General features: G+C 42.0%; 1 protein-coding gene across 5 annotated transcripts in view; it reads left to right on the forward strand.

The window, feature by feature from the left end:
• The window catches only part of MAN2A2 (mannosidase alpha class 2A member 2), a 2,415,216-nt gene that overhangs the window by 1,163,229 nt on the left and 1,237,419 nt on the right, over window positions 1–14,568 (forward strand). For all 5 annotated transcript variants that reach the window (XM_044078268.1, XM_044078266.1, XM_044078269.1 and 2 more), the window contains 2 exons: window positions 1,116–1,318; window positions 1,451–1,633. In XM_044078268.1, the coding sequence (XP_043934203.1) occupies window positions 1,116–1,318; window positions 1,451–1,633 (386 nt within the window). The remainder of the gene's footprint in view (window positions 1–1,115; window positions 1,319–1,450; window positions 1,634–14,568) is intronic.

A 14,568-nucleotide genomic window follows, 5' to 3' on the forward strand; every position in this document is an offset into this window, starting at 1 on the left:
CCATCGCTTTGCAGGACATCCTTGTTTTCTCTTGCCTTCATGTCTTTCCCAAATCTTTCACCAGATTGTCTACTACTTTACTGTACATGTGCCAGAACCACTGCAATATTTTTTCTTTGACCTTATTTGTTATTGGAGCTACTTTGGCTTCTGCTCTGATCTTCTCATTTCTTCATCTGTCCCACAGTGTGTATCCTACCATCTGTCTGATGCACTTTGTCAACTGCTGTGCTTTAACTGCCCAGGTTTCAGTATGATGCCGTAGTGCTGGCAACACCTCTGTATTGTACACATTACTATTCAGCTTCTTGGCATTCTTCTGTCACAAACAACTCCTGACATTCTGTGCTAGTTGGCTGTAGCTCTTCTGATTCTAGCTTTGATCTCCTCTTTCAGGTTTCTCTTCTCCTCAACTACCCCTCTAAGATACTTGAAGTTGGTAACCTGTTCCACTATTTTCCCTTCTATCTCAAATTTCAGAAGCCAAAGTAGCTCCAACTTGACACCACCACAACTGTCTTATTTGTATTCTGTTTCATTCCGTGTGCCTTCAGTGTAGGAATCCATTCTCCTGTCATCTAGAGAAGTACTTATTCAGAGATTGCATGTAATGCCACATCAGATCTGCTTACAAGAGCATTGTTGACCTATCCCCTCTGACGTATTTGCTGATGTAGTCTATCACCAGTATGAACAGCAGTGATCTCTGATACACACCCACCCAGAGCTACAGAATAGAGCTTTATTAGTTGTTCATAGCTTTAAACATTGGTGTTATATTTTCAACACATTACTATAATGTGACACACTGTCTTATAGTGTTTGCCCATTTAATCTGTACTGGTCACCACAACAGCTTCTACTGAGTAATTCACAGCAGGGTGTACTGTTTTAGCAGCACTTTTGTTGTCTCCTACCATATTTTTTTGTGTGTGTGCTGTCTTTCTATCTTCTTTCCTCTCCAGAATTTGCTAACATTTTTTTTCTATTTATACTTCCCACTTTTGTGATTTCTTCACACCCCTCTACACCTTTCACTGAATTGATGTTATTGGACTCATATATATAAAGATACGTGTAATATTCTTTAATTTGCCACTGTTACGTTTTTTCAGGCTCAGTTTGGCACACTCTCAGAGTATTTTGATGCTGTGTATAAGAAGACTGGTGTGGTGCCTGGCATGAGACCACCTTCTTTTCCCGTTCTGAGTGGGGACTTTTTCACTTATGCTGACCGGGAGGACCATTATTGGACGGGTTATTATACGTCAAGACCTTTTTACAAGAACCTGGATAGAGTCCTGGAATCACATCTGAGGTAGAGAACTGTTTAAATACATTTCCACATTTTATCTGGTACTGCTGCTGCTCCTTATCAAATTTCACTACGTTTGCCTTTATTACCCTAGAACACACATTAACATTAATCATTTTCATTATTGCTTTCAAGGAGTGCAGAGATCTTATACAGCTTAGCCATCAACCATGCAAGGCATGTTGGCATGGAGAGCAAGTACCCACTCTCAGATTATTCGATCTTCAAAGATGCACGACGAAATTTGGCACTCTTCCAGCATCATGATGCCATCACTGGCACATCAAAAGAAATGGTGGTGATCGACTATGGTGTCAGGTTAGTAGGAGAGATGCACTAAGTGGATTTGAGCATCAGTTAGATAACTATATTTTGGGAAACAGGGTAGTAGGCACTAGAAGTAGTAGACTTTCAGTCATTTAAGTGACATGAAGCTTACCTGTTTATTGGTTTCAGGATTTTTTGAAGTAATTGTGCATCTCTGTGTTAAAAGCAATTTTGAGGTTATGCTGTGACTGTACACCCTTCAGATTTGCATGCATATGTTCCACTGAATTACTATATTTCTGTTAATATTGCATGAGTACAGAAAAGTAGACTTTCTTGACAAAGATCATGTTGGCTGCCCATTTTTCCTGCATATTGGAGAAGATGTAGAGCTTAGTTTAACCCATGGTTATAATTTTCTTACGTGCTATAGGAACTGGGCTGTGGCTGCCCAATACTACCTTGAGCACCTTTTTTTAAACCCTCAGCCTCACCAATAGGCTGATAATGTCTCATCCATTTATATTTCAAGTATAAACCTTTGCTGTTCGGGTTATGCCCCTTTAAAGGAGGGATTGTCCTTTGGCCAGTTTTTTGGTAAGCAGCAGGTGTTGCTTTCTATCCCTCTTAACTGTCCAGTATTTTGCAGAAAATACTGAATTTGTGACTTAAATTAACACACTGCTATGAAGTACCAAGTGGTGCCTTTAAGTTATGATTTTACATTCTTTTGGGGAGAGGACAACTGCAGCTTTAAGTTTTTTTTTTTTTTTTTTTTTGCATGTAGCTGACTGGTAAGGAGCAGCCAGTGCATTAACAGGATCCAAGATTTGCTCAAGACTTAGACAACTAGAGGTATAAACAGTTGACAAGAGATAAGTAGGCCACAGACCTTCATATTGTCATTAGTCTGTCATAAAATGCTAGGAATCGTGAACAGAATCTTGAGGATTATGGTCATTAAAAGCATATAGGATAGGATATTATAGATAACACCTTCTTCTTCTTTGCAAAATATGTGTGTGTGTGTGTGTGTGTGTGTGTGTGTGTGTGTATATATATATATATATATATATATATATATCTATAAATACATATATATATATATATATATATATATATATATATATATATATATATATATATAGAGGTTCCCTTCAGAATCTTGAACTACTGAAATCCCGGATTTCAGTAGCTCGAGACCAGAAGGGCGAAAGTGCAGAATATCGAAACCCCAAAAGAGCGAAATTCAAAATCCCGAAGTTCGGAGATTTTGAATTAGCGGTTCTGTTGCGGTGTGTGAGTGGGTGGTTGGAGGTGTAGGTAAGTGTTTTGTATTTTACGGGTTTTGGGTAGGGTTTTAGTGTGTGTCTGTGTGTTTTGTTAGTGTGATGTGTGTGCGAGGGGAATGTAGCTTGTGTGGTGTTGTGTGTTTGTGTAGTGCGACCTCGGAGTTGGTATATTTAAGTAGGGGGTGGGGGGGTGCAGCCCCCACATGGGTGGTGCAGGGGGGGGGGGCTTGCCCCCCTTCTTGTATGTAGGGTAGGTGTTTGTGTATGTGCAGGGAGGTGTGTGTTTGTGTTTGCGGTATGTTTAGTGTAGAAGTCGCAATTTTAAATTTCGCACTTCTGAGGTTTCGGGTTTATGGATTTTTGGCTTCATGGTCTCGAGATACTGAAATTCGGGATTTCAGTATTTTGAGATTATGAAGTGAATATATATATATATATATATATATATATATATATATATATATATATGTGTGTGTGTGTGTGTACAACATAGCTTACTCTATGTATTTTAAACATGTCCTCAGTTATTTTTGCTTTGTCTTTAGGTCATGAGACACAGCTCCAGACTGGCAAAAGTATTTAGTATATACGCAGTAATGATGCTAGGTGGAAAATAAAAGCACTCATTTTTTTTGTTACCACCAACTCCTTTCCTCTTTAACTGTGTATACCAAAGCCACCTTAGCCTTCCCATAGCTCAACCAGAACTGCATCCAGAGCTGGCGAGGAGATCAAGGATGCTGATGCAGCATTATACTGCTGACAGGGAGAGTGTGCCCTAACTCCCATCACTCCTGGCAGCCTTGTCTGTACTGCAGTTGCTGTCCTTGGGGTGTGCATGCACACTTCTGCTTGTGTAAAATCTCTTGACTAAGCTTCCCACCACTTATGCAGAACCCAGCTGGCCATGGTTGTACTCTTACTTTACTGCAGCAAGCCCTTGCTGCTTCCCTCCTCCCAAGATTGACATGTTGATATTGACCATCAGTCTCATTTTTCCACTGTGGCTATTGCAGCACCCATGCTACTAATCGAATATGGGGCATAGCAAGGGCTTTATCCCTCTTCCACCAAGTGACCACTTAAAAACACTAATTTCTTGTTAGTGGATGTTTTACCGCCCTGTGCTGTTTCATACTTTTGATATTTCACAGTATTATTTTGCATTATTGTGTTTCCTTTCCTGTTTCATTTTGAGCATACACTCAGTGGATGGGATAGTGCAGCACTGTATGAAATTTCTGACAGCCTCATAGCTGTGATACAAAGACCACATAGCAGAGATAGTTATAGGTTCATAGGTTCATACTAGGCTATCTGCCCTAGGGCATTTATAAGCCTAGCCAGAATGTGGCAGAGATAGTTATAGGTTCATAGGTTCATACTAGGCTATCTGCCCTAGGACATTTATAAGCCTAGCCAGAATGTGTTTGACTTTCGCCACCCATTATAAATGAATTTTGCTATGCCCTTTTTCGAGGTTAGCATACTGTGCCTCTGTCTAACAGTGACACAGAAGTGATACCCGGGTTAAACCTACGATCTCCCATCCACTCATCAAGATTCCTCTTGAAGAGAGTCAATGAGGGACTCTGCCTAACCTGGACTGGGATTTTATTCCGGAGTGAAGGGAGCCTCTGGATTATGAATCTGCCCCTCCAGCATGTCCTATTTATTTCAGTGCTGAGGTTCAAGTCTCTCGAACACGTAGCTCGATGGGATTTGGATTTTCTGAGGTGCAGCATGTCCATTAATTCTGGGTTGGACATGGCTTTATACGTCAGGCACAGATCGCCCCTAAACAGGCGGTATGCCACTGAGTAGAGCTGGAGTTTCTTTAACCGGGCAGCATATGACATCTGTTTGAGCCCTTTGATCCTCTTGGTGAGGTACTTTTGGGGTCTTTCCAGTTGCTGCAGGTGTCTGGTAAGGTACATCCCAAAAGGGGCATTGTACCCTATTATGGGCCTGATGAGGGATGAGTAAAGAGGCACGATGACCTCCCCTGATCTAGATGTGAATCCCTTCATGATTAGGTGGGCTATATAAAATGTTTTTCTAACCACTTTGGCCACGTGGTTGTCAAATGAGAGACTGCTATCAACTTGGGTCCCCAGGTCCCTGATTACTTCTTCTGTACTTAATGGATTGCCACCTATGTGGTAATTTGTGGGCACTTTGTTTTTGCCAAAGGGGATGACTATACACTTTTTGGCGTTTAGCTTGAGGCCATGGCTCTGGCACCAGTTGTCTGTTTCTGTGAGGCCCTTTTGGAGGATGCTTGTGTCGGCTGGAGAGTCGATTATGACGCCCAGTTTGCAGTCATCTGCGAACTTGGTAAGCCACAGTCCTTCCGTGTTGGCCTGTACCTCCGAGAAATATATACCGAACAAGAGAGGTCCCAGGACTGAGCCTTGTGGGATTCCACTGGTAACTGGTTTGGAGTCTGACATGGCTCCAGCAATTTAACCATGTGGGTTCTGTCCTTGAGCCAGTTTGCAACCCATCTAGTGACATAGGGGTTTATATTTAAGCTGGTGAGCTTATCTTTAATGCCCGAGTGGGGTATTGTATCGAAGGCTTTTGCGAGGTCCAGGTAGGCTGTGTGGACCACCTTCCCCTCATTAATGGCCTTGGTGACTGTTTCAAAGAAATCAACCAGGTTTGAGGCAGGATCTGCCCTTAACAAAGGCGAACTGGGTAGGATCCAGTGTCTGTAGGTCCCCAATATCTTTATTTATGAGGTCCATGATGATCCTTTCCATAGCTTTGCAGACCAAGCTAGTCAGGCTTATGGGGCGATAGTTTCCAGGATCCGTTGAGGCACCACCTTTGTGGAGAGGGACCACTGTTGCTGTACGCCACTCTTTGGGTACATATCCTGTAGTAAGGCTGAGATTGAACAGTAGTTTTATGTTTGGGTTTAGCTCTTCTTGGAGTTCATGTAGGACGCAGCCCGGGACGCCGTCTGATCCCATTGATGCTGTGTTTTTTGCTTTGGAGAGGGCGGCTCTTACCTGAGCATCTGAGATGTCAGGGGGGCAGCACTCTGCTGGGATAGATATTTGCCCTTTTGGTGGGGGGGGGGGTTTGCGCTGAACCTGTCAGCTAGGATGTTGGCAATGTCTGTGTGTTCGGTGTATTTTTTGTCATTTTGGACTAATTCTGAGCATATCTGGGAATTCCCACCCAGGTTCCTAACATAACTAAAGAAAGCCTTGTGATTATCCTTAGTGTCCTGTGCAATTTTTCTCTCGAAGCTGGCCTTAGACGGTTTTATGAGTGCCCGTAGTTTTTTGCTAATACTGATCAGAGATGCCTTCCCTTTTTGGGATTTTGCTCTATCATTTAGTAGCTTCCTCCTTCTGTTGTATAGTTTGTTTATGGCTGGGGTCCACCAGACAGGACGTCTGCCTTTGGAGGATTGGGTCTTGGTTTTATTTGGGATTGCATGATCCATGACACTATAAACATTTTTATTGCTGCAATCCTTTGATCAATATCTCTCACTATTAACCTTCAGCTTTAGTCGTACTTCTTGTGTTTTTCCAAAATTTGGTCCCAGGTTTACTTCATTGTAACATCAGATTGTACGCCTATCTAGACTCCAAGTACTTAATTCAGTAGTGCCCCCATAAGGCAGAATATTCTCTAATCAATTCCTGCGAGGGAATTATTTGTATCAGTTATTTTCATTTTTTCTCATTTATTTTGTAACCTGAAATTTGTTTAAACTCCCTTATAATACTGAATATTCTTCCAATGTCTCTGTCTAGGTTCGTGGAGTGTAATTTTACATTATCCGCAAAAATGCCAGTTTCTTCTCCTGATTCTCCCAGTCATTTCCAACCCTGTACATTGGAGGTTCATGTATCTTGAGCTATTGGCACACTGGATAATGCAGATAATGGGGGGGGGGGGTTAACTAGCACCCTTGTCACTTCTCCCCTCTGTGCTAAGTTTCTTCATTAATCTCACATTCACCTTTATTACTACAGAAGAGCCTGAGTATAGGTCCCTGACCTGTACAATGAATGATTCATTCAAACCCATATGCAGTAGTTCTATCCATAGATATGGCTAATATACTCTGACACCTTCTCCGTGTCTAAGTTCAACATTACTAGTTCCCTGCACTACTATGTTTTATATTATGTATGTTTTAGTATATTGTGAATCATTTCTCTTCCCTTAATAAACCCACACTGGTCTTGTTCCCACTAATCTTGGCATTATTGTTGCATCTCCTCACCATTGTTGAGCCAAAAGCTTTATAACCAAAGCACCAAATGGAAATCTATCTTTATGATGCTGGACATTTTAGGTATTTTCCCTCCTTTGGGATTACTGAGATTATCCTTTTATGCCAGGATTTTGTGAATTTTCTAGTCTCCAAAATTTCATTAAATAATAGCAGCCAAACCAGAAGCTCTTCCTTTTGAAATTCCCTTCATAATTCATTTGGTAGCCCATGCCATCCTGCAGATTTCACTATTGCTGACCATTTGATCTGAGCAGATAATTCCTGTGCAGTGAATGGTCTCCTTAAACATTTGTTGTCTACATCTGAAAATGTGGGTAGCTGTATCACATCAAAGAATCCCATTATCTTTTATCCCCAATTATTATCTACCTGCTGCTACTGTTTATATAGAGTTGTTAATAATATTTTCTGAAGATTTGCCCTGTCTCTTTTTAATTAGTAGTGATCTTTCCCTTCCCTTGGCTCTTTTAGTTTAAGCACCATCATTTCTACTCTCTGTTACCTCAGTCTAGCTGTTAGTATATTTTGAAGTTTGGGTGAGTAATCATAATACATGCTTTTTAAGGCTACCTGCTTATGTATATCTTCTAATCCTTCAGAACACTTTCATGTAAAGTCCTCCAATTCCCACTCTTCATCCTTAGTACTCTACCATTTCCCTTGTAGTTCTTTTAATGTAGTTGTATCTTCCAGCTTTTCCCGGTTAGGGGTCGCCACAGCGGAACTCCGGTCCACTAATGATTGGCAGTAGATTTTTACGTACCGACTTGCCAGGCCTGACACACAACCTTCAACGAAGGTACGCCCATTCACGCATGTCTCCACACAGAAGATGCTTTAGCTAAGAATCGAACAGGACAACGTCTTACTGTGAGGCGACAACGCTAGTTATTCTTTGTAATTGTAGTGTTTTCCATATTTTCAATTCTTCCCTACCGTGGATCTGTAATTTATGTTTTATCTCTTCTTTTATTTTTTTTTTCATCTTTCTGTGCTGCCTTCTTCCCCATGCAACCCCAACAACTATTATTTCACATGCTTCTGAAATTCCATGTTTTTTTTCTGTTTTCTTGCACCCCTGGTATATAGTCTCCAATGACGTGACTCCAAGTCCCTTCCATCTGGTATCTCTAACATGGACAATGCATGGTTCATTAGTAGAATTAGATATGTAGTCATGTCCTGTGCTAATGTTCCATGCTCCCTTGCTAAATACCATCTATCTAATTTGGATAGTGTTGTGAGTTGTACATGGGTCTATATTATAAGTTCGAAGTTTGAAAACATTGAATCTCATATGATCAACATCATTTGAGCAAAGTTTTCAAACATCGAACGTTTCAACGGAGATAGCCTTAGGGAATATTTCCCCTTCACTTCAATGTAGTGCGATCTCGGAGTAGGTATATTTAAGTAGTGGGGGATGTAGGGGGGCATGCCCCCCTGCATAGAGCGTTCAGGTAGGTTTTTTATTTGTGGTTTGTTTATATTTTATGTTCGATGTTTGAAAACTTCGCTCATATGGAGTCGATCATATAAGATTCAGAGTTTTTAGACTTCAAACTTATAATATAGACCCTTGTATGGGTCTATATTAGAACATCGACTTTTTAAAGCGTCAAATGTTCTAATATCGACCCCTGTTCAGCAAACGCTGAACATGCAGAACAGTGATTTTTTTCCCAGGGAAAAAATGCGCTGTTCCGACACACATACACACAACACAAGCACACCAAACAAACAGCAATCCACACACATACACCTAAAATCCTACATCTAACCCTACACCAAACTGTACATACACCACTAGCTATCTACTTAACTTAACACAAACCCTAACCCTAAGGTCCTTCACTATCGCACACTCACCTCATCTGCACCCTCACCCTCACGTCCAGACAATTGCACGCTTACCTGACCCACGCCCTAACCCACCTATCCCGCTCCCTAACCCTCACGTCCACACAATCACACACTTAACCTGATCCCGACCCGTAACTTTCCACCACAGTGCTGAAAATAGCGAAGCCACAGGAACGGCCAACCAAATTCCTTCTCTAGGAAGAAATTTGGTGTTCTGCACCTTCACTATTTTCAACGTTCGCTGAATAGGGGTCGATATTAGGACATTCGAAGTTGTGAAGCTTCGTTGTTCTAATATAGACCCCCCTTGTACATATAGTGCAAGTTCCCCTTTGTTTCCCAAATTCCCATCTTCCCTTGTATCTTCATTATCTTGCCCAACACTGTACCTTGAGTGTAGATTTTACAACTTCTAGGTGCCCCCACTCGTATTCTCTCTTGGTGGTTATCACCAGCTAAACTACCTATACCTTGTATAACGTTTATCTCCAACATTATACTTTTTAATTCTACATTATTTACTTTTGATGGCATGCAAATATTTCACAGTGTCATCTGTTTCCCTTTTTGTCTGCCCTGTAGTAAGACACACATGTTTTCTCATCACCTTTCCATTGTTCTACTTTAAAAGAGCACCTTTATTTAGTAGTATAATTGCCCTACTTCTCCTGCCTTACATCACCACTGTATAATAACCCTCACAAAATCCCTTTTTTTTTCATTAATGCCGCCCTATCCTGCTTGCTTATATTATTTTCTTGCATCATTATTATATATGCCTCACTTTGTTTAAGAGACACTAACACTTTCAGTAGCTGATGTAAATTCCCCTAAGCCACTCACATTTCATGATGCTAGTTTTAGTGTTCTCGCTTACCTTATTTGCCCTTCCAGAGTTTCATTCCTTGATTCCCACCTGCTTTCTTGTGTTTGTTTCTTTTCTGATCCCATCTCATGGCAAATTATTTGTCTAAATTTCCTTCCTTGTGAGTCAGTAGCATGTCTCTTTAACAGAAAATGTTTTAACTGTCCAACTAAGTCTATGAACTCTATATAAACTACATATATTATACACACCACACCTTCACCATTCAAATTATTGTGTTCTTCCATAGAAATCAGACCTTGCTCTCAGTTATGCCTTGTTCCATTGCAGCATTGTATGCTTCTTCATCTGCTAGTCTTTCCCACACACACACACACACACACACACACACACACACATTTGCTTGTTCTTTTTGTTTTTCGTGGATTCACTTTACTTCGGTCTTAGAGGCCTACTAAACTTTGGGTCAAGGCTTTAACATCTGATCCATCCCAAAGTCACACCCTGGTGGTACCTTTCCCTTCATTTCACTCTCCATTGTGTTAATTTTCCCCTTCACTTCTTTCCTCAGTGTGAGTAGTGTGTGTGCAGTTATACCAGTGTGCATGATTTCTGCTCAAGCTCTCTTATCATGTATTCTGCCACTACTTCCCTTACTGGAACTTACAACTTTATTATTCAATACGCTAAACATGACCTGCACCGTTCACTCCTTCCTAACACGTTACATATCACAGTTCATTAAAACAAGAAATTCAAATTCACTCTACCTTTGATGGAGTACAGATATTGTTCCCGCAACGGTTTCTGGTTCACAGGGCATGTTCTTCGTGTTTCACTGTTGCAGTCATTGCATTTGGGTTATATGCTTGCAGTAGCCCACAGTCGGCCTGATTAACAAAGTCTTGAGTCCTGCGTCGATGCTGTCCCTTCTTCCATGATGTCAGGTCGTCAGAGGTATAAAACATGCATCCAACACCATTACATCAGTCTTTCGTGCTATGCAGTGCCCGAAGCAGTAGTAGTTCGCAAGTGCCGGTCGGCCGACTTCTGAAATTTTTGTTTTCGAGTTTCAGAACCGAAGTCTTCAACTAAAGCTAAGTACCCTGTTGGGGAAACATTTTCTTGCTCCTTCCGATGACAGTAAAAGTTAATAATTGCATTACTTGTGGAAAGCAAATACCTCACAAAGATTTTAATTCGTACTGTATTCCTTGCCTAGGCCCTGACCATGACATACCTTGCTGTCGGTTTTGTGCTTTATTTAATCAGCGCACTATCCGTCTTCGGTATATTTTCACCTCTAAATATTTTGGTGCTCGGTTTAATTATCCAGAAATGTCGTCAGTTAGCCATCCGACTACCGGAATTCCAAAAAAATGCAAAGCTAAAGACAGAGACAGGCCGCCGAGGTCCAAAGCTGCTGATGACCCGCTGCTGATGACCCTTCTCCTAAGCCAGTCGCCAGTTTACCGGTATTCAGTGAGGTGCTTTCACAGCCCCTGATACCCGCTACTTCTGACTCGCAGGCCTCTACTGAGACCTATTCGGAGTCCGGTATGCTGCAAGATGCTTCAACTGTATAACCTGCGGATGTCTCTAACTTGGATGGGTCTGGAGCCGCTGTGCAGGCACCAGCTTCTGAGGGTGTATTCAGGCCTACGGACTTGCATATTAAACTGACACCTCCTTCTTCATTTAGGCCAAAATCTAGAACCATGTCTAAGAAACCGATGCCCAGGCCGCATGCTCAGGCCTCTATGCCTAAAAAACAAATGATAAGAATGGCTAAAGATCTTATAACTCTAATCAGGGGGAGCCAACCTCCCCCTTCTAAGAGACCTAGGAGTGAAGTTGTTTATGAATCTTCTGAATAGGATTCTGATTCTTCTGATGATCTGGATTTGCCCTTATCTACTTATGAGGATTCTGATGCAGAGGACTCTATTCCCTCTGCTTCCACTCCAGAGGATTTTTCTTTTGGTGAGACCTTACATACTCTAAGGGAGCATTTCCACTGAGAAAGACAAGATTTTTCTGATTCAAAAAAAGAGGCTTAGAGATTTCTTACTCCTGCCTCAGCATAGGCCTTTAGCTATACCTCCTGTACTAGACATTGTCAATAATGCCTTTTCAGAATCTAGTCTGGCCCCTGATTATTTGCCTCTTGCTCCCAGAAAACCTGACAAATATTACAGGGTTCCTGATTCATACAAGTTTCTTTTTAAAAATCCTATTGCGGATCCAGAGACTATTTCACAGGGACCCAAGGGCATTAAGGCTTCTACTGCTAAAAATCCTACCCCCTCTGATAGAGATTCCAGGGCGCTGGATAGATGGGGTAAGAAGGTTTACACTTCTGCAACCTTGGCCATTAGGGCTTTAAACTGACAGTTTCATATGTTAAAGTATCAACAACATGTTATTGGATTGCTTAAATAGAAAATGATGTTGATTCCTGACTGTGCTGAAAGTAAAGAATTACAGGATTTAATGCATTCTGCTGAACAGGTTGGAAAACATACATTGCAATGTGGATTTGATTAATTAGAGACCTCTTGTAGGGCTGCTGTTACTGGGTCTTTGCTCAGAAGGCATGCTTGGCTTAAGGAGCAATGTTTGCTGGATCATGTTAAAGCTAAATTGTTGGATGCTCCCTTAATTCAGGACCTCCTGTTGGGCAACAAGGCTGAGGAAGTTCTTAAAAAGATGGAAGATAAAGCTAAATCTATGCAAACTGTTAAAGATTTCTTACAAGTTCAGCCTCCTAAATTTAGTAGGCACTGGCCTTCTAAAAATTGGTCCTTTCCAGCCCCTTCCAGGTCTTCTCAAGCCAAACCCAGACAAAGCAGAAACCCCAGGTTTCAGTCCCAAGGGGCACACAAGACTAAGCAGTGGGGGGTTTCTGTACCCAAATCTGGGAGTAGTAAGACTGCCCCCTATGGAAAACTGTCTTCCAAGCACTTCCCAACTGAATGCTCCTATAAGCGGAAAGATTGGTCTGCAGGCCAAAAACTGGAAACTCATTACCCAGGATAAATGGGTTTTAAATATAGTGTCCCAAGGATACAGATTTCACTTCCACACGTTACCAACACCAAGCGGGTGGCCAGGTCTACCCCCAAATCAGTGGGCAGAGGCCCCAAATGAAGTACTCTTTCTCTTAAACATGGGGACTATTCAGTTGGTACCAGAAGAGGAAAAGGGACAAGGTTTCTATTCGAGACTTTTCCTGGTACCCAGAAAAGGCAATACCTATCCTGGACCTTTCTACTCTAAACACCTTTCTGGTGATTCCAAAATTCAAAATGCTGACTCTTCACCAGCTGCTTCCTATGCTAGGCAAAGATGCATGGTTGGCAACACTAGACTTAAAAGAAGCATACCTGCACATCCCTATCAGGGAGTCTTGCAGAAGATACCTATGCTTCAAAGCAGGCTACATGCACTGTCAGTTCTCTGCATTGCCCTTTAGCTTATCTACTGCGCCCAGGGTATTCACAAAGTGCCTATCTCCAGTCATTGCATTTTGCAGGCAAAGAAATATTCAAATATACCCATACCTGGACAATTGTCTAATTCAGGCAGAAAGCCGGGACATTCGTTTGAATCATCTGGGCTTTGTTCAATGGGTACTAACTTGTCTGGGGTTCACCATAAACGAAAAGAAATCACACCTGGTACCCTGTCAACAAGTTATATTCCTGGGAGCAAGCTTGAATACAACTTCCCAGGTGGCTTTCCTCACGCCAGAGAAACGGATTAATTTGACAACCTACTTTAAACAAGTGGCCACAAAAACCCAGCTATCTGCAAGGCAAATACTGCAAGCCTTGGGGTTCATGGCTTCCTGCATTCTTCTAATTCCATATGCAAGGCTGCATATGAGGAAACTACAATGGTATCTCAAAAGCCTATGATATCAACATTCACAGGCTCTAGAAGCAAGGATTCCTATCATACCTTGCCTATGCCTAGAGTTCTTTTGGTGGGCAGAGGCCTGCCACCAAAACAGGGGACTACCATTCACATTACCCCCTGCCACCCAAATCTTAACAACAGATGCATCAGACTATGCATGGGGGGGGCTCACCTGGCAGGGAAGTGCATTCAGGGCAAATGGAACCCAAGTCAAATGCACCTGCACATAAATCAAAAGGAAATGTTAGCTGTAGATGAATGCTCTGACAGCCTTCAAGGACCACATTCTTCCAGGACAACTAATGGTAAAGACGGACAACACCACTGTCATGTGGTACATAAAAAAGCAAGGGGGTACACATTCTTACCCCCTCTGCAGACTAGCCATGGCATTGTGGAACACAGCCTTGAGCTACCAAGTGAATCTACAAGCTCAATTCCTGCCAAGAAAACTAAATACACTGGCAGATGGAATAAGCAGAAACCTCATGGACCCACATGAGTGGAAACTGGAACCAAGGATTTTCAGCATGTTGACAAGCAAATGGGGGAGCCCAGATATGCCTCCCCCCAGAACCATCAGCTGGACAAATTGACACAAGGATTCCCCACAAGCTAGCTTGGAAAGTGGATGCTCTATCCTTCAGCTGGAAAAACGTATCAGTTTATGCCTTTCCTCCTCTGCCTCTGCTCTCCAAGATACTACTAAAGATCAAACAGGACAAGCCAAGGGCGGTTTTAATTGCACCAGACTGACCTTGCCAACACTGGTACCCACTCTTGCGCAGTGTGTCATGTTTGGCTCCATGGCACTTGCCTC

This window comes from Protopterus annectens, chromosome 7.part0 (genome assembly GCF_019279795.1).
Source record: "Protopterus annectens isolate FY-2018-M chromosome 7.part0, PAN1.0, whole genome shotgun sequence".
NCBI classification, from domain to species: Eukaryota; Metazoa; Chordata; order Ceratodontiformes; family Protopteridae; genus Protopterus; species Protopterus annectens.